The sequence below is a fragment of the Symphodus melops genome, assembly GCF_947650265.1.
Source record: "Symphodus melops genome assembly, chromosome: 1".
NCBI lineage: Eukaryota > Metazoa > Chordata > Actinopteri > Labriformes > Labridae > Symphodus > Symphodus melops.
In genome coordinates this window covers 21,062,664-21,082,514 of record NC_136691.1, presented here as the reverse complement: position 1 = coordinate 21,082,514, position 19,851 = coordinate 21,062,664, and the positions used below count along the sequence as shown (strand labels likewise).

Below are 19,851 nucleotides of genomic sequence, written 5' to 3'. Positions count from 1 at the left end.
TTTGTCATTTAGACCTCAAATATGTAAAAGGGAGGAGGATCCAGGGTGGAAACATTGAGTTTCCCTCACAGTCAAGGTCCACTGACTAACTTTTTCCTTGTTAAGGATAGACATAGTGACTATTGGCATAGTGACTATTGGCTTGTTACATAAAAAAAGACTTTTTATTAGAAGAAACTGAATATCTGTTTTTTTTTCTCCTTGAAAAGTCATTATTATTTTATTTTGTGCTCAATGATCGACTTTGCATTGCATGTCTCCTTCTTTGAAGACCTTCAACATGTTAATATTACAAACTGATATTATGAGACGTGTTGAACAGTCCTGCACAGTGCATGCATTATTTGATCCTTTACATGATTTGCTACTTTCTCAGCCTGAAGGCTGGTGTGTTCCCGGCTCCTGCTGCTCAGATGGACAGATTTATCACGCGCTGCATTAGCTGCCGCATTAGAAAATCTTGTAATTTAGGGAATTTATTTCCTGCGTGCAATCAGTTGATTCTTACGCTCTCTTCCTCTCCTCCCCCGTGCAGACACTGCGGGTACAGCAAAGCCGATCAGGAGGGAGACGAGGAGCTGTACTTTCAGTGTAAGTGCTCAAATCCACACACACACACACACACACACACACACAGAAAGAGACATCTCAATCACCGCATACCAAACAGGAAGGGGTGCCTTAAAGCCCATTAGCACCCACAGCCATGACTGTTTAATCCCAGTTCATTTCATTTGAGTCAAAGCTGGAACAATCAGGCTAGCATCTGCTGCTGATTGGCTAGCTCAGACTGTGTGATGAAGTTAGGAAGCTGCAGATGCTTGAATGTGACAGCTGTCAGGGAGGGAGCAGAGGTTGACCCCAGAGGAAGGAGTGTTTTCAGAAAAACCTGATTTAGAGAGCGACAAAGTGTGCACACAGTCTGCTCCGTCGTAGGAGCTGCATCTTTCAGTGAGGGTTTTTACACCACCCCCTAATGATGCCCCTGGAGATCCAGCTGCAGACAGCTTCCCCAAGTGGAGTCGTAATGATCCGCGCTGTAGGCAAACTGCTGATTTGGAAACAAAGGGTCAGGGGTGTCACGGAGTGCAGGGCTAAAGCAGAGGCGGTGCGGCGAGCACAGGTCGGCGACTGCTAAGTATCTGACAAACCTGCTGAGGAAGACGAAAATACAAGGAGCAAACACCAACAAGGCCAGTGTCGGGCTTATTGGAAGGATCCGCCGAGCAATATCAAATGACGGGGAAAAAAAAAAAGGCTGCAGGGCCGACAGAAGCCAGATAGCGCGAGAATTCGACATGCAGAGCCAATTTGTCTGCCATGTAGCAGCGAGGAAGTGGCGATAAGACATCTCCTATCAGATCTGCTGACATCTCGGATGGACGAAGCAATTATGGGAGCAAGTGGAGGGAAATCTGTGCTGCCGGCGTCCCCTCACTGGAGCACAATGCATTTGTTGTATTTACACAGTCGGATTGGCCACCGGGCTGCTTCCTCCATGTGGGGAATAAGTGTCTCTCCAGCTTGGACGAGCTCACACTTCTGCGACGTTGTTGTGTTTATCCAGCGTTTTAGAGCCGAACCATCTCATTAAATTTTAAAAGTTGACAGGTTATGTTGTTATCAGTGGAATTTAAACTGCACATAATCGCCCCCCCTGAGTCGTCTCTTCCCTAATATTGTAATTTGCGGTTAATTTGGAGCTCTGTGCGATACAGTAACCCCCCCTACCCCATCGCTGGCCTTCCTTTAACCTTCTCTTTTCTTTGTTTTCTTCAAACCGCTTCCTCTCTCACTTCATTGAGATTCATGAACTTTTCTCATATCGGTGTTTTGGAGAATCACAGTGACGTTGTTTTTTTCCGGGCGGTGTGGGGATCCAGCTGTCTTGCTTGGGGCTTTTCGTCAAACGAAATAATTAATTTTCCCACCTCTGTACGTTTTCAGTGAGTTGTTTGTGCAGGCTGGAAGGCAGGAGTCAGGAGTGTGGGCTCTGATCATGTAAGGTGCTTCATTGTCCCTTAGCTGGAAATAATTTGACTAAAGCGTGTCGGACATTATCTGCACATCATCATTGTCATTGTCATTTCAGCCATGTACTAAGAACACAGTGAGATTTTGTTACGCTACTTAATACTATTATCAAGAAGTAAGAGATCGTACTAGAAGGTGGCTAACGAAGGTTCAAAAAGTAAATAAATGAAAGTGGACGAAAAACAGTTAAAGTAGAACTATTTAAAGTGACTAAATCCTAGTTTACGCTTCCGCGTTGCGTCAACACCGTAGTTACGCCATCGATGTGGACCCCTACGGTCACAACGATCACAACTCAACAACACCGCCATTTTTTAAAGTTGTGGGAGAATATGACCATCCCTACAACTCATCGTCAAAACACTGTAAAATGGTGTGTATCAAAAAACATGGGGCCGAAGGTCGCTGAATGCATGATGCATGCTGAATGACAGAATCAGAGCAACACGTTCCCTCGACGCAGAACTACGAACGCTCAACGATGGCATCGACGCGACACAGAAGCATAAACTACGCTTAACACGTTTAAGGTTATTTTTTTATCAAAAAATGAATAATGTCTAATATAAGGTCCAGAAACAAGTCCAAAATGTTTCAAATAAAGTCTCAAAGTCAGACACTACAGTTCAGCTTCAGTCAAATGTTTTTACTCTTAAAAGATCAGAACTCACGTCATTCAAGAAATCTGCTTTGAACTAATGTGATTGGTCCAGCTCAGAGCCTCAGAATGAGACAATGCTGCTCATTAGATATCAAACATCAGGGCTCTCTGGGCGTTGGTAGCCCAGTGGTTTGTGTGCACGCACCTTGTACAGAGGCTCCTCGAAGCGTTGAAATCCAACCTGTGGCTCCTAACCTGCCTGACACTCCCCCCCCCCCCCCTCTCTCTCTCTCTCTCTCTCTCTCTCTCTCTCTCTGATTTCGGACTCTATCCACTCATAAAGGAACAAAAAGCTCAGAACTAAATCTTTAAAAAAAAAACTTGAGTGCTTTATAAATCAGAAGACTGATCTGTCATATAACCAGTGAAAGACATGAAAAATGACTGAAGGTCAAGGAAGGTTTCAAAGCGCTTCTGTTCAGATGGTTTCTGAAGTGAAGTTATATTCAAGGTCATGAAGTTGAGTAAGGATCTCTTCATGAAATGAAATAATGACTCGAAGTGTATGAGCCAGCACATGTTGATTGTTCTCCAGTAACTGAGTCTGAGCTGCAGGCAGGTGAAAGGTCACCGGCAGCTTTATGAAAGCATTATGTGCACAGGCCACTCAAACTTCTTGAGATGAAAAACACTTTTCTGACACCGGCGGCCGACTCATTCCCTCTGAATCGCTGCTCTTTGTGATCGTTTGCCTGTCAAGCGGCTGTCGCTGCGCAGTGTGCATATTAAATCGTAACAGTAATCCTCTTACCTTTCTACAGTTAAATTTCCAGGCACCAAAACCTACATCGACCCTGAAACCTACGAGGACCCCAACAGAGCCGTCCATCAATTTGCCAAGGAACTGGACGCCTCGTGCATTAAAATCGAGCGGGTTATCGGAGCAGGTGAGCCCCGTCTCGTGTCTCTTTAGTGACTCCTGCTATCATATATCACGCTGACAGGCAAATATTTACACCTTGTGCAGGGACACAGCTCCATGCCTTGTTTATTGATGGTGCATTTGTGAAGAGGGGAAAAAGTTCATTGCAATTAATGTGTGGGCTCCGTCTGAAGAGGCAGACGCTGAGATTCCTGCAGCAGAAAAATTGCTGCCACATGGGTTTTTACACAGGCGGTCAATGACAGTATCTATGCATCTCTAGCATGTCTTATTATAGGTCTCGGTTACACTCCCCTGAGTATAACAAGATGTCGCACTCCAATTTGTATTCCACACCGCACAGCTGCTTCGTCTCAAAATACACTAATAAATTTGTCATTGTGAAGCGGCTTGATGTTTTTTCCCCCCCCTTCACTGCCATCTCCCCTCACTCATGAATGGTTCTTCATCTCTCCTCAGGAGAGTTCGGGGAGGTGTGCAGCGGCCGGCTCAAGCTGCCTGGTAAGCGTGACGTGTCTGTGGCCATCAAGACGTTAAAAGTGGGCTACACGGAGAAGCAGAGGCGGGACTTCCTGTGCGAGGCCAGCATCATGGGACAGTTCGACCATCCTAACGTGGTTCACCTGGAGGGAGTCGTGACGAGAGGTAGTCCCATTTAGATTAGATAGTCAATTAAAATGTCTACAGTCAACAACAAAAAAATGTCTTGGTCTGAAGAGCTGAAGAAAAGCCGTCTGAGACAAACAAAGCGCTGCAGCTGAAGAGTGCTTTGTCCCTCGTCCTGTTTCAAAAAACGTAAAACATAGAGTATGAGAGATCGAGCACTCAATGATTATTTAGGGGAAAGCACAGCTTCTGTCTTTGCTTTATCCTGGTGTGTGTGTGTGTGTGTGTGTGTGTGTGTGTGTGTGTGTGTGTGTGTGTGTGTGTGTGTGTGTGTGTGTGTGTGTGTGTGTGTGTGTGTGTGTGTGTGTGTGTGTGTGTTAATGACATCATGTCATGACACTGTGTGTGGTCCCAAAATGAAAAGAAAAACACAGCAGGAGTAGCACCAGTCCCTGGAATTGTTTTTTTTCCTTTCAATGAAAAGTCAATGAAAGTGTATAATCCTGAATGTAGCTAATGTAACCTACATAACCTTCAAGCTTCTTGTGAGGAAATGAACACAGACAAGACAATCAAAAAGCAGAAGTTGGGGCGCCGGTAGCACAGTGGCAGCGTGAGCGTCACCATGTATGGAGGCTACAGTCCTCACGGGGGGCGGCCCGGGTTCTACTCCGGCCTGTCGCCCATTTCCCGCATGTCAATCCCCTCTCTCTCGCCCCGTGTCCGACACTGTCCACTTTCTCTCTCTCTCTCCAATAAAGGCCAAAAAAGCCCTGACATTTTATACTCATTGTTTAGTACTGCAGGGCGGCTGAACAGGCTGTTACTGTGTCTGTAGCTTTAAATATGTAAATGAGCTGTGTCTGACCACGCCCCCTCTCTGGAAGGACTCGGGTGTCTCGTGCTTTCTCGCTCCATGTCCTATTGTTTACTGAGAAGGCAGACTCAGAGGGCAGAACAAACACCTAGCTGTGGGAGTGTCACCCACCTGGGGGAGGGGCTACTGCCCTTTGTGATGTCATGAAGGGAACATTTTCCAAACGGCCTGTTTGAGCACACATTTTCTGAAAAGTGGAGCAGGCTGAAGACAGACGATGGACTTTTCTCATCACTGGGGGGGTTTGTAGACAGACAGGGAAACACATACTAGTGTCAGAGAAAGATGGTGAAGTGTATTTTACTTAATTTGTGACCTTTAATAAAACCCTCTGAGTTTTGCCTACGATGAAAAGAATGAGCAGTGCGAGTGCAGTGAGACGGTTCAAATATCCTGCGTGATGGACTGCATCAGAGTGCATGAAGCTTTGGGAGGTTAAAAGAAGTTAGAGTGACATTATATCTGATGAAATTAGCCAAACTCCCTGTTTGTTTCCCCATTTAGACGCACTAATAAAAGCAGCAGATGGTAACTTTTAATTAAAAGCCAATGAAACGCGCGGCTAAAAATAACTTGGGAACTATTGTTGTTCATTATATAAGCAAACCAAATTAAGGTATCAGTGAATCATCTTCTTTATTTCATGTTCGTGTCTTTGTTCTGTGCAGGAAAGCCGGTGATGATTGTCATCGAGTACATGGAGAACGGCTCATTAGACGCTTTCCTCAGGGTGAGTATCACCTTCGAACGAGCTGGAGGCTCAAAGCAGTATCTTTTCAAACTTAACTTGTGCATTTGCTGGAAAGAGTCCCAGACAGCAGGCAGTCTGCAGCAGGATCTGTGCATCGCATAAATATCATAAATCTTTGTGCTGGAGCTGCTGCAGTGCTGTGACCTACATTTCCCTCCTGGTCAGTGAAGATAGCTGACCTGTCTGTGTTTTCCCCGTGCCGTGCAGAAACACGACGGTCAGTTCACAGTCATCCAGCTGGTGGGCATGCTGCGGGGCATCGCGGCGGGGATGAGGTATCTCTCCGATATGGGATACGTCCATCGAGATCTGGCTGCGCGGAACATCCTTGTCAACAGCAATCTCGTATGTAAAGTGTCTGACTTCGGCCTGTCAAGGGTGATCGACGACGATCCCGAGGCTGTCTACACAACAACTGTGAGTCAATTAAAGCTCTCCCGCCTTCTCTCTCTCTCTCTCTCTCTCTCTCTCTCTCTCTCTCCTCGAGCCTCCTGTCTGAATTCTCTAATCAAGTCTCAGCCAGGGCATGAAAATAGAGCAGGAGCACCGGTGCACGTCCAAGTAGTCTGCACCATTTTAACATGCAAAACAAGCTACATTAGAGTGCCACTCCCTGACTAGACAGCCTTTTATAAAAGGCTTATTAGTTGTGACCGAGTCTGTTTTATGTGAGCAGCAGAGTAGTGTGTTCCGATACGACTTCACCAGGATTATCCAGACCTTGATGAAGCACACACGCCCAAACATGTCAGTCAAACAAAGTTTTGACAAAGTGTGACTGGAGCTATGTCACCTCTTTAAACTCTATTAAACAGGGTGCCGGTGGCTGAGTTGTTAGAGCGCGTGCCCCATGTACTGAGGCTGTAGTCCTTGAGGCGGGCGGTCCGGGTTTAATTCCAATCTGTGGCTCTTTACCCCGCACATCTTCACCCACTCTCTCTCTCTCTCTCTCTCTGTGTCCCTGCTTATCAATTCTACTGCCCTGTCTCTACAATTAAGGCATAAAAAGCCCAAAAATAAATCTTAAACTGAAAAACCTCCAAGCTTTAAGGCATCAGTCTTAGCCATTGATCACTTTTGAGTCATCTTCTGTTTTCATGTGACTAAGTCCTTCAGAGAAAGAGAGGTTTCCCACAACAATTTAAGAACACTTGTATATCATGTAAATAGCTTCCACTATGTGAAGACAGAAAGGGTCACCCTTTGACTTTGGAGACGCCTGATCTTTAAAAGCTCAATGTGTATTGAAGTTTGACGCACACTCCGTGTGCAGAGGAGCGCAGCCTCCCGACATGTCCCGTGTCTCTTCTGCTGCCCCAGAAAGAAGAAAACGTAACATGTCATAAAGTATTTGGTTGATGTGTGTGAAACAGTTGTAATGAATGTGAGCCACTGACCTTTGTTTTACCGAACAGGGCGGCAAAATACCCGTGAGATGGACGTCGCCAGAAGCCATACAGTACCGTAAATTCACCTCTGCGAGTGACGTGTGGAGCTACGGCATCGTCATGTGGGAGGTCATGTCGTACGGGGAGCGGCCTTACTGGGACATGTCCAATCAAGATGTAAGTTACTACCTGACGTGGAGATGTTGTTCAGCTTCTGACACACATTGTGCTGATGTGGCAGGTCCCAACAGAGCGTCACAAAGCTGTAGAAGTGAACATGACTTCAACACTGAAGACGGCGTCTAAAGTAGTGCGTTCATTACGAAGTTCATCGTGTTTCCCCTAGATTCCTCTCTAATTATCCCTGATGAAGTCATCTCACTTAGACTGACATACAAAAAGAAAAAAAAAAAGGAGTTTGTGCTTCTTCAAAGCCTTCTTGGAGGACTCTCGTGAGAAAAGCTTGGCGGGGAGGGTAACCTTGGGCTTAATTAGTTCAAGAAGTCTCGCTGTATTCATGTACTTTGAATACATCTGAAGGAGAAACAGTCCTGAAATGGGACACGCATAAAGATGAAGTCCTGAGAACATGGATTCGACGCCAAGGCACTAACATGAACAACAGGAGTGGAAAACAGTCGTCATGCAGGATGCTTTAGCCTTAAACGTCTTTAAAAGTTTATAATGACTTATGCTAATGGAAACTATTGTGAGTAGCAGCGTTGAACCAATTACACAGTGAGCAAGTCATGCATATTTTGTAGTTTGCATTATTACACCGGCTGTGTTATACAAGTCAAGGATGTAATGAATTAGATGTACTCTGGTTTTAAAGGTCTTCAGCCTGTCGTGATGCTTCTTAGCATGTGAGAAAAGCTTCAGTCTGCCTTCTGATGAGCAATGAGCCCTGCTTTGATTGGTTTGGTAATTTTTTTTTTTTCGTCCCGAAATCTGTAGAGCTGATCCGAGATGAAATGTGCACATCCCTCCGACACAGGAACTCTGTGAAAGCACGCAATGGGGGAAAACTGTCCGACTGTGAGGAGCAGGGTGATCTAACTAAGAACATGTCAAAAAACTCAAATTAAAAAAAATCTTCATCTGAAGTGAAACTAAAATCAAAACGAGGCTTCACCAAAAACACACTACTAAGGGAAACTGTATAGTCTGTTTCCAAAAGTAACGAAAATAAAATGATCAAAAAAATTGTCCTCAGTTTTAACCCAAGCAGACTCACCGTCTGTCCTTCATCTCTGACACCTCGGTCTCAGTGTTAGATGAGCTTTCTGACTGCAGGAGTAAAAAATGTAACTACATTCGTTGGAGGTATTTTTGTTGATGTTGCACAAGATCTTTCTCTAAACAATTTACAGAGACAAAAAAACGGAAGCTGGAGCGTCGGCATGCAAAACAAGTGCAGGCTTATCATTACAAGTAGTAGAAAAATCTCAAAACGAGTAGGGACTGTTTTTAAGAAGGAGGGCTGAAGTGAAAGTGCAGAATTGACCATTATGTAGGAGTAAAAGTTTACATCATGAGCACCAGCAGAGTGAATACGAGCAGGGACCGTTTGACCAAGTGCAAACAAACAGCAAAGTGTGCTCTTAAACTGAAGGACTGTTTCTGTCTCGTCCATAAGCATAGGGCATGTACGTATCATAACCAAACAGAAGATTAAAAACAGGAACTCAATTTAAAGCTGAAACACAAAGTGGGACTTTGAGGTCTAAAAAAAAACAAGAAGACGTAACTAAATGTGAGAGTGAATTTCAAAGTTCGACATTAATCTTCTTTGATTTGTAAAACTCCGAAGAATAATCTCGACTCATGATCAATATGATTTTTTTTCTTTTTGCGCCATTCATACTTTTCCATCAAGTAAATTGTAAGAGCCATCTCCTGACACGGCCTCCACTTTTCATCTTCAAAGAACACGTCTCGCCGCACTTCTTTTCACAAATGTCACAAATTGCTTTAATGATTGACTCTCCTGCAGCTCTCTGAGTGCTGCTGCCTGCTTTTCTGCCAGCTCCCACTGAGAGAGTCCAGCCGTGCCAGACCACTTGAAGCCGTTCCTTATTGTGGGACACTTGACACATTTTGATTGATGGAGGAAGGCGGGCGAGCTCTGGCCTCTAGGATTCCTATATGGCGCCCGCCCGATGTTTAGCATCCACAGCATCGGGGGCTAAACATGATTAAGATTCTCCAGCGGCCCGAGGCAGACGCCTGCTGATTGAACAGTCCAGTGTTAGAAATGCTAAACAAGTTTCCAGAGTGTTAAAGCTGCGTCTGTGGTGTTTTGACGCCGTGCTACTTGACAGACATCAATGTCAGATATTTTTGTGCTTTGTCAAGATGTCAGCAAACATCCTCTGGGGATGGAGGAAGAACATTATCTGCATTTTTCCCAGCGGTTTCATTGTTTTGACACCTGTTCCCTCCATGACTCAGTCTGGTCTGAGCGGAGCTGATGGGAATAAGTGATGAACGCACGCAGACGTAGACAGCTCCACACAATGAAGGAAGAGGAACCAGGGGCTCGAATCAACAGTGCCCGCTGGTCTCAGGACTTGGAATGAACTCAGTGTTGAACTGCACGCGTGATGTGGAGTGACGAGAGATTACGTGGGGAAGCTCAGTGGAGGCATCGTAGTTCTTTGTTAAAAACATCAACAATGTGGGACATTCGTATCAGGACAACAAACACTCAGTGAGCACTTCCTGACGATGAAATAAAACACGGAGACTTTCTGCCTGCCATTCACTATCAGGGTGCAGTCACACGTACACGACATGTGACTTCATCTCCATTTATAGAGCAAATGAGTGACAAACATCCCCACACTAAGGGATGCTTTTTCTTCTTCGGTTTACTTCCGGGTCATGGTTCAGCATTAGGGTCGGATGGCAGCAGGCAAATGTACGCTGACACCAGTGAAGTCTGAGGGAAAAAACAACCAAATGAAAAATGCAAAAAATGGGACTATACTTCTAAATAGTTCACCAGACTTCACGTGTGAAAGAGACCTAAGACTGAAAGAGACAACTTATTAACACATTAACCTGTGATATAGATCATCTCTGCTGCCTGCCTCCATGTTCTGTCTTGTGTTTGAAATGTGGCCTCTGTTCTCATGTCTCCTCTGTGCTGTCTTCGTTGCACTTGTTCAAACTGTGCTTGCTCCAGTTGTGTGTGATGTGTTTCTCCGTCTGTATGCCTCTCTCCCCTTTGCCTGGGTATGCTGTTATCACAAATGTCATGTCATTTATTGTATTTTAATTTTTTAATGCACTTCAGGCTGCCGATTCACAATTGGCCGGGGACTACAGCTGGAAATTAGCCGCAAAGGCTAAAGCTGCTCCTTTTATTGTAAAAGAAGTACTAAGCTAAACTGAAAGGACTTTAAAGTCAAGATGAGAGGACGACTGTTTAAAACCGCTCTGAGTGAGGTTAACGACCACCTGAAGCCTTTACGTCAGCATGACAAACCTCTTACATAGAGTCACTGCAGAGCCTGGCAGCCCTGCAGCGTTCTGTCCCCCTGAAGGCTTTCAGAGAGCTGGCCAATCAGAATAAAGGGTGCACCATGGGGGAGGGGGGGGGGCTTAAATGAGCTCCTTTTTAGGTTTCAGCGACATGGCGACATGAGAGTAATGTAGCCGATATCTTTCCATTCAGTGTGTTGTTGTCTGCACTGTGTCGTACCATATACAAGATACCTTCAATTCACGGTTAACATGGAGTTAAATCTTCAGCTTGTCAGTACAATCATAAAAAGCCATTCTGCAAACTTTAAAGTCGTCCAGAAACAGAGACGATGGTGAATAATGAGCCAGTCCTCTAAAGAGTTTGTTAAAAGCCTCCCTGCTGTGCTCAGCACTTACGAGCAGCAGGTGATGACTGTGATCAAACCACGGCTAAATAAAAACTCCGCATCTTGTGAGAATCAGTAAATGTGAGCTGATTTCAGTAATGTGTCTAAAGGCTTCCTGTCGGAGGCTTCTTATTCATGATACTAACCACTCCTTCTGTTTGGGACTGTCCAGGTCATAAAGGCGATCGAGGAGGGCTACCGTCTTCCCGCCCCCATGGACTGTCCTCCAGGCCTGCATCAGCTCATGCTCGACTGCTGGCAGAAAGACCGAGCCGAACGACCCAAATTCGATCAGATAGTGGGCATCCTCGATAAGATGATCCGCAACCCGAACACTCTGAAAACCCCGGTGGGAACGTGTACAAGGTGAGGACATTAAACCCCCATATGAGTCATTTTGAGACGTGGCTTCATACAATAAAGAATCTCAACTTTAACTTGAGCCCATTAGCGGATGATTTAGCCGCCGTAGTTCACAGATGAGAGATAAATCCCGGGGGATCGATCCCCTAAAGCAGCTTCCACGGCTTTATGGTCAATCGCAGGGCGTTTAAATCAATCTGTGGAATGAGTTCCTGGTACTTGAAAGTGCAGAGGGAACTCCAGCCCTTACTCTGACGTTTGTCAGATGAATTCGTTGGCAGTCAGAACATACTTTCACGAGGTGAGATTTGACTCAGAGGTTACAGCTGGTTAAAAAGCACTTTATCACACAGAGCCTGCACGGGGCCGATGCATCCACATTGTAAAGATATTGCCAAAAATTTCAGAAGCAGAAAACTGACATGCTGCATCTGTTTATGAAATTCGTATTGATTGAAGCCTCCAATCAGATCCTCTTTTTTTTTCCACCCGCAACTTCTCGCTATTTACCGCCCCGCTGGAAGCCTTTGGTTATTGCTTTGTCTCTCTCTCCTGCTTGATTGTGTTTTCAGCCGAACGTTTCCCTTTCACACGAGACATAAACATCTTTTCTGTGCTCATCCCGCAGACCAATTAGTCCGCTGTTAGATCAGAGCACACCAGACTTCACCGCTTTCCGCTCAGTGGGAGAGTGGCTGGAAGCCATCAAGATGGAGCGATACAGAGACAACTTCACAGCGGCTGGCTACAGTTCCCTGGAATCTGTGGCCAGGATGTCAATCGAGTAAGTAGATATCAAGTGGTTCGGCATCAGTGGAACGTTAACACCAGCCAAATCTCAACCACACTGCACCATCTTATGTCACCACTTGATTCAACAAATCTACTCCTTTGCATTTTGCTTCCATGTGGAGTTTTTATCGACTACTTCTGAGGTTTGCCTGCTTTCTGTAACACTTCCAAACAGCAGCCCGTCCCTTTAATAAACCCTGACTTACTTAAAGCTGCGCATTTGAACCATGCATTCCCACGTTACTTGACTGTGAAATGTGAAACTATTGCCGCTAGTTTGAGTCTTTAAATGATGAAAAACAAGGTACAAAAAGGTTTGTATCCCTTTATATCTCATCAGTAGTGACGTCAAAGACTAAGACCTTCTTCATAACAGATTTATCTTTAAAGCTACCAAACTCCAAACTCTGTACGTTTCTGTGACAGGATGAGGGAAAGGTGATCTGGCACAGTCTTGATGTTAACGTCCAGCGCTCATCTTGTTTAATCAGCAGACGCTCAGTGGTGTTGTCAGCTGGCTCGCAAAAAAAAAAAAACGACTGTGGAACGTCTTAAACTTGGTCTTAAGTCACAAAGTCTCTGGCAAAGTGTCTTTCTGCTGTTTAGAGGACGCATAACACTTTTTGTTCCTGTTTGATCCTGTCCCGTCACATTTTAATAGTTCATGAGGAGACACTTTTGTGCCTCTGTGAGGGAAATATGAAATATTCACAGCATCTTTTTTGATTGTTTCTGATGTTGTAGGAGGGCTTCTGCGATATATAACTTCACCATCAACACGTTTCATACCATGTCCTGTGTGTTCAGGGTGAAAGTCAAAGGAGAGAGATTGAATGGGGCCGCCCACGCTCAGTCTATCTCAGAGGAAAGACTAAAATCAGACGTGTAAATAGCAACGTGCCAGCCTGCATGCATATGGTATGCTTTAAACACACCTACGTTCATGCATGCGACTTACTCCAACCTTCATAACCTATGAACCGTTCGTCTGCCTTCGTGCCCAGAATGTGCAGCGAGTAAAGTGTAGCAGGACACGTCCCAAAACACTCCTAAACATGACCCTTAGAGTTTGTCAAAGGAGACTTGTGGGTTTGAAGAGAAGGACATAAAAACTGCCCCTCGCTTCAAAAAAGCATCACGCTCTCAGAAATAACAAGTCTATTCTTCTAGCTAGTTTCTGTGCAGCAAACTCTACTGTAGCACGCTCAAATGGTTTCAAGCTAATAGTTACTGACTAAAGCCAAGATTTAGAAGCAGAAAGATGCTGCACAGATTAAACCCCCCCCCCCTTGATAAATCAGGTTTGATGCTCTGTAATCATTCGTTTGTTGGGCTCAAGAACTTTAAAACGAGAGATGTGAAATATAAGGTATTCACGGCCCGTCCACCAAACTCCAATCTTGAATGTCTGGACATTTCCGGTGTCGTGAACTCGACACTGTTTGTTACATTCTTAGCGGGTGAGCGCAGCAGAACATGAACATCAGCCCAGACTGTGGTGTGCTTGGAAGTTGCTGCTCAAGAACTTCCAGCGACCAAAAACATTTCAACATCCGTCTCCACATTCCCGTTTAAAAGCACGAGGGTTACAATCGTTCCAAACGGGCTTCCGAAGAAAATGACGCGGCTTTCGACCATTCAGACAAGTGTGTCAGTGACATCCAAGGAGATCATTCAGGCCTCATTTATCTGATCCAGGTTTTGACTTGTTGCGGTTTCTAATTTACTGAATGAGACCAAATTTTGGGATGACTCAACTTTCGCCACCAAAATCGTAACGTGATTGCGGAAATGCACATTTTGTGGGCCAGTGTGTCAGATCAAATGATGTCCCCTGAAAGTGCTTCCCATGTACAGAGCAGATAGGAAATGACAGAATGGTGGGTGGGTGGAGGGTCTCTCTTCAAACCTAGCAGAATCCAAAAACAACAACGTTTTACCTCGTGGAGATAAAGGATGTCCTTTCCTCTTCTGCCTTGGACATTTAGGTTTCTGTCTCTGTGTTTGACTTTGTGTTTTTGAAATGGTTTTGATCCAACACATTGTATGTCACAGTGAAAAGAATATTTAAGGGTCCGTAGAGCTTTATCTCATGGCCTGCAGGTGGACATGGCGTTTTTTTTTCTTTTTCAATGGAGTCTGTGATTAAAAGATATGTTCCTCCTGCTTGTGGGTTTCAAAAGAACTTCACTCTTTAAAAGGTCAAAGTGATTCTAGAGATTCCTAAAAAGACACATAAACAAGCGGGCCGTGTTTATCTGCCTTTCTTCAGCCCCCTTACTCTCAATAACGGAAAGAATCAGAGGCAGCAAATCTCACTTCTTCTCTCTCTCTGTGGTCCGCTGCATTGATTGATGTGTATTGTCCTGTTTTCCAGGGACGTGATGAGTTTGGGGATCACGCTGGTGGGCCATCAGAAAAAGATCATGAGCAGCATACAGACTATGAGAGCCCAGATGCTGCATCTCCACGGGACGGGTGTGCAGGTGTGACGCACTGCCACGCGCCGCATCGGATGGGCAGAACTTTAAACAATCTGGAGCCGTGCCCGGGACGTATCCTGGGATAATCGTCAAAGTTAAACGGACATCTGTCGTGTCTGACTCCTCCAGCCGTGTCTGGAGTGAAATCATTCCTTTGTTCCTCAGTGAAAGATTTTGAGCCTCCTCTGCAAAGGGCACTAAAGGGAGGAGAAGGGCAAAAAAAAAAAACGGCGACAAAAAAAAGAAACTACCTGGACGAGAAGACTTCCTGTTTGGTTGCTTATTTTTCCTCTCATGTGCGCTTATGAACTCTACCACATATCAAGAGGCGCTTAAGAGAGGAGATTGATGCTTACATTTCTTTCACTCAATGAATGACTTGAGTGCACACCACGGCTTTGGATTCCTTTTACAAGAACAAAAAGATGTCTAGCCGTGGTTTTCACTTGTTCTTTTTTTCTCCTCCGGTTTGTTAGTTTCGTGTGTCGTGTGACACAGAGACACGCTGTGGCCCAAACAGCGTTTTCTTTCGTTTTTTTTCTTCTCTTTGGACTTGACAACAGGGTAAACTCTTTTATCCAAACAAACACAGAGGAACTTTATGGCGCTGATTCAGAGGTACTTTTTGTTTTGGTGTGTGACGACACATGCTGGACTGTTTGCAGTGACTTGTGTTTCCCTACGTGTGCTGTTGAAGTGAAAATGGTGACCTCACGTGCTCGTTTAAAGCCGACGTAAGTGGGCTTTTTAAAAGTGGTTTCCTTTTTCTTTTTTTTTCCTTTTAATTAATGAAATGTCTGAAGAGTGCAACACTGAGGAGACACAGGAGTGCAAATTCTTCTTCGGATCACCAGACTTTTCTATTCTAAGAGTAGCAATATCCTTTTGTCTCGTGTTCACGACAGGAAACGCAGAGAAGAATGTTACAGCACTGTTGACAGATTGTACTGAAAGCGAAGCTAACGCAAATTGTTTTGCCATCATTTTGCCTAAAATGTTGCACACGGTGTATATTTGGGCGCATTTTTTTAGCTGCAGATACAATTTTTTTAAAAGGGGATCCCGGAAGAGTTTAGACGTTATACTGCCTTAAATGTGTTAGATTAAGTATTGCCTCTATTCTAGGCACTTCTATGGCAATGCTTTCTGTGGTTCATTCAACGGGTGGACCAGCTCCCTGTTTTTTCTTGTAGTGCGATGTCTTTTTATCTGGAACTTGAACTGGCGTGATCCGACGCACGGATACATACGGTTTAAATGCCACGAGTGACACAGTCGGAGAGGAAGAGGTGGACTTATCAGAGCAATAATTACCAGGTAGAAAATGGCCCCTCACCTGAGGTTTTAAAGGTGCTAGGTTCTATCGCATGTGTGTGCTGTGCTGAGACAAAATCTTTGGAAAGATTCAGTCACCGCTTGAAACAGGAAAGTGAAAAAGGAAATGTACCTCTTTGCCCGAGAAAAAAAAAAAAAAAAAAAAAAGGGTTTGGAAAGTGCTCAGAAAACTGCCGTGCAAAGTCATCAAATGAAATAATCGTGTCGTGTTTTTGCCGCTATGATATGCTAAACGTTTGATGGAAATCTAACACGGCGTGGAAGTGTTTAATAGAGTGGCTGTAGAGATGAAAGAGGCGCCGCTCCAAACGCTATAAAAGGTGCCAATTAGCCATGCTGACATCATCTTCTGACATTTGTGCGCCGCCCAAAAAATCAAAGAGCCCCTTCAGGGTTCGGGGTCTGAAAAATGCAGGACCAAACGACAGAACCGAGTCAGACATGCTGTTAAGTCCCAGCGTCCCGGCTTTGCAGGCAGCCACGCTGCTCGCCTTGTTTATTCATGCAACGCCGGCGCTCATCCCTCACAGGCGTTGATGTGACTGAACATGCATTAAAGTGTCTCTTAAGATTGCTGCTCTTTTCTTCCATACGGCTTTGTGCGGAGAACTGAGATGAGAGGGGGCTTTGCAGAAGATGTGCTAAAAGCCAATCAACCTATTCGGTGCCATCTGTCTCTCCAACTCAAACACAAGAAGAAGAAAGTTTCCACATTGAGTAGTGCATAGCTCATTGATAAAAAGACTTCTGTTATTCAGCTGTCATAGAAAGACGAGTGCTGTTCACAAAAGGAAAACCATTATAGTCTGCTCCGCTATAATAATCTATGTGTTCAATGTCAAGTCTTTCAACGTTCATTTTCAGATGCACAAGACATCATAACCACTGACGAGCGCTGACACCATTAGTCTCTGCCTCCACATTAGGCCAGCTGCATTTGTCCATTATGGCCCTGTGTCCACTCTACGCCTGTGTAGACAACGCCGTGTGAGAGGATTTATCTTTTAAGCAAGCAGGAAGATGTTCGGCCTGCCAGGAGTCTATTGAGTAAAGCCTGCCCCCTCTGAAAGCGTTTCCTCAGTATGTGTTTGGACAGTAGACGTGCACCACTGGATCGACGGAGATCTTCCTGGATGTTTGACAGCACACGCTTTTTGGACATGTGGTTGAAGAGAGTAATATTTGATATTTGGTTTCACCAAAATCATTTCCCGACACCCTCCATTAGATTGTGGTGGCACATAATGTGTTAAAATTAAGTTTGGGAACGTCAGATGTGTCGCTTCTGTGAAGAAGCACCTGGAACTGGCTTCTTCACAGTCGCGAAGAATCCAGTTCCGGGTGCGGCCCTATTTGAAGCTAAAAGAATGGAGACAAGTCTTCATGCACTTAGCATCAAAAGATTTAGACCATGTAAACAACATACCATGGAGTCTGGATGTTCTCTCACTGCCTTCAGTATGTTTTACTTGTGTGGCCTAAACATAATCAAGTAGTTTCCATCACACATTAAGAGTTTAGTCTTGTCACATACTTAATGTCATGTACTTTACATAGATTTTCAACACAAATGTGGAACACATCTTCAACGAGCCAAGTCGAAATGGTTGCATGCAGACATGCACAGGTCGTAAACGCCACCACCCCCTTTAAATCCTCCTGATTCTATCCTGCTGCGCCGTCACGTCAGAAGTTCAGCTGTTGTGCGTTCACACATGCAGATCACACCAGAAACGTGGAGTTTTGTGCAAGTGTGAAAGCAGCTATAGCAAAGTAACATACAGTACCTGAACGAATCAAACTGAACCGATAGAATCATTTCAACACAAGCCAAGCCCCTCTTAGTCTCATTTTAACCCTTTCATAAAGACATGTGACCTCACCAATCGTTGAGCACATTTTAAACACTTCCTCATGTGCATCGGCTTCGTTTCTCGGGTGATGATCACTTTGACACGTTACATGCCACCCATTGTCATGCTGAAGTGTTCTTTTCTGTATTTCTATGGGATGAGGTTGGAAGGAAGAGAACATGTAGTGGTTGTGCTGCCGTCCATGAGATTACTAAGGGCAAAGATCTGAAGGAAAATATGAAGTGAATCATTAAGATGCATGTCTTTGTAGACGCGTACAGTGCTGCAGGTTTATCCAGATTAGTGTGGCTGTGGATCCACTTTCAGTGTGGGACTCACCTTTGTGAGGAGACACCAGGAATTAGCCCTGATCAGCTCTGAGCCCCCGTGTCACCCCCCCCCCCCCCCCCCCCCCCCCTTTATCTATACAGCAGAGCTCAGCAGTTGGGCCTTGGCCAGACCTTTGAATTGAATACAGGCATAAAAGTCATTCAGTCAGCACAAAACTCCCCCCCGTTCACAGGCAGCACTCGCACTCGCCCTCGCTCCCTGCTCTGATTTTAAAACTGGGCCTCTGGAGGCCCCTCACACGCCGGGGCAGAAAGCCTCCGTCCCAATTTCTTTTTCTGCGCTGGACTAACAGCAGTTTGAGCCGAATTGAGATTAAGGCCAGGATACAATCGATTCCACGTCCGACTCACCTCTAACCTTCAGCAACAAAAAACTCACTTTACTGTCTGTCTGCATCCACATCTTAAACTTCAGGTTGCTCAACTCTGGAAACGAAACTTTTTGTTGTGACTATTTCAGCAAAAACACAAAAAAGAACAAAAAAATGTAATAAATAAAAAAATAAATAAAAATAAAGACACAAAAAACAGAAGTGTGCAGGATGTAGAGGGTCAGTTGGAATCAGGATTAGCAGATAGAGTATGAAGTTATTTTTCAAATCTTGTGGTTCAGCTGTTGGAAGTTCGCGTCACCGCTTTGGGCGAGGTGGTGGATAATTCCAAAGAGCGCAGCACCGTTGATTGTGTCCGAAGGAGCCGAGATTTGAGGGAATCTTTGTATATGTTCTAATTGTAAAACTTGTACATTTTATTTATATTGTTTTTTTACACATATTACTCAGTAGAGAGCTCTGGATACATTGAAAATGCACTATATTTTTCTATCTTGCAGATGAATTATTGTCACCCACAAGATTTCAGTTGTACATAATGTTTTCATTTAGGACCAAAGACAGCTGATAGGATTTCCATCTTTACCTTTACCGTGTTTTTAATTTGCCTTTTAGTTCGTTGTACAGTGATACAAATTGTCAATTTATTATTTATTTTTCTGTGATGAAAGTATTGAGATTCACTGGTATTTTCCCCAACAGCAGAACTGTAAGATCATTTAATTAGACGATTTCTTGTTACATAGACAATTCTTTTTGCTTTGTAACCTTTGTAATAGACTGTACATATATTTTTGGAAATATAATACAATCTCTATAGAACTTCTTGTTGTCCGTTGCATTGTTTTGGCACCCACCATTCACAGTTGTGTGTTTATTTATCAGCTACTCTTTTTATATATAACTTTGAGATCAATCCTTTTAAGGTTTCTTTTTATGTGAGGTTTACTGTGCGCCTCTCAGAGCTGATTTTCCTACCAAAACAAACAAACTACCTCTCTTCATCGCTCAGCTCCTACCTCCACGTCTGTCTCCACACTTCCCCCTCACCCTCCCTTCCCGTTTCACCAGCGAGACTGAGAGTGGAGAAAAGTACTGAAAAACATCTGGAAACAAGATGCTGCGTACAATCTGAAGCAACTGGTATCCTCCATGAAGCTGACGCAGAAGAGCAAAATCCTGCAGTTCCTTGAGTGTCCACTAGAGGCTGTCTGCAGAAGCTGCAGAACTTACATACACTTACATCCATTTAAAAATGCCCATTT

General features: G+C 44.5%; 1 protein-coding gene across 4 annotated transcripts in view; it reads left to right on the top strand.

Annotated features, from left to right (window-relative positions):
* epha7 (eph receptor A7) overlaps nt 1-19,408 on the top strand; it is a 93,128-nt gene extending 73,720 nt beyond the window's left edge. For 2 of the 4 annotated variants that reach the window (XM_079352858.1, XM_079352856.1), the window contains exons 9-17: nt 536-591; nt 3,469-3,582; nt 4,038-4,223; nt 5,730-5,791; nt 6,020-6,229; nt 7,228-7,377; nt 11,251-11,444; nt 12,070-12,225; nt 14,611-19,408. In XM_079352858.1, the coding sequence (XP_079208984.1) occupies nt 536-591; nt 3,469-3,582; nt 4,038-4,223; nt 5,730-5,791; nt 6,020-6,229; nt 7,228-7,377; nt 11,251-11,444; nt 12,070-12,225; nt 14,611-14,725 (1,243 nt within the window). In that variant the 3' untranslated portion in view covers nt 14,726-19,408. Of the gene's footprint in view, nt 1-535; nt 592-3,456; nt 3,583-4,037; nt 4,224-5,729; nt 5,792-6,019; nt 6,230-7,227; nt 7,378-11,250; nt 11,445-12,069; nt 12,226-14,610 lie in introns of all 4 variants that reach the window. The other 2 variants (XM_079352857.1, XM_079352855.1) reach the window with 1 other exon arrangement.
* The last annotated feature ends 443 nt before the right edge of the window (nt 19,409-19,851 follow it).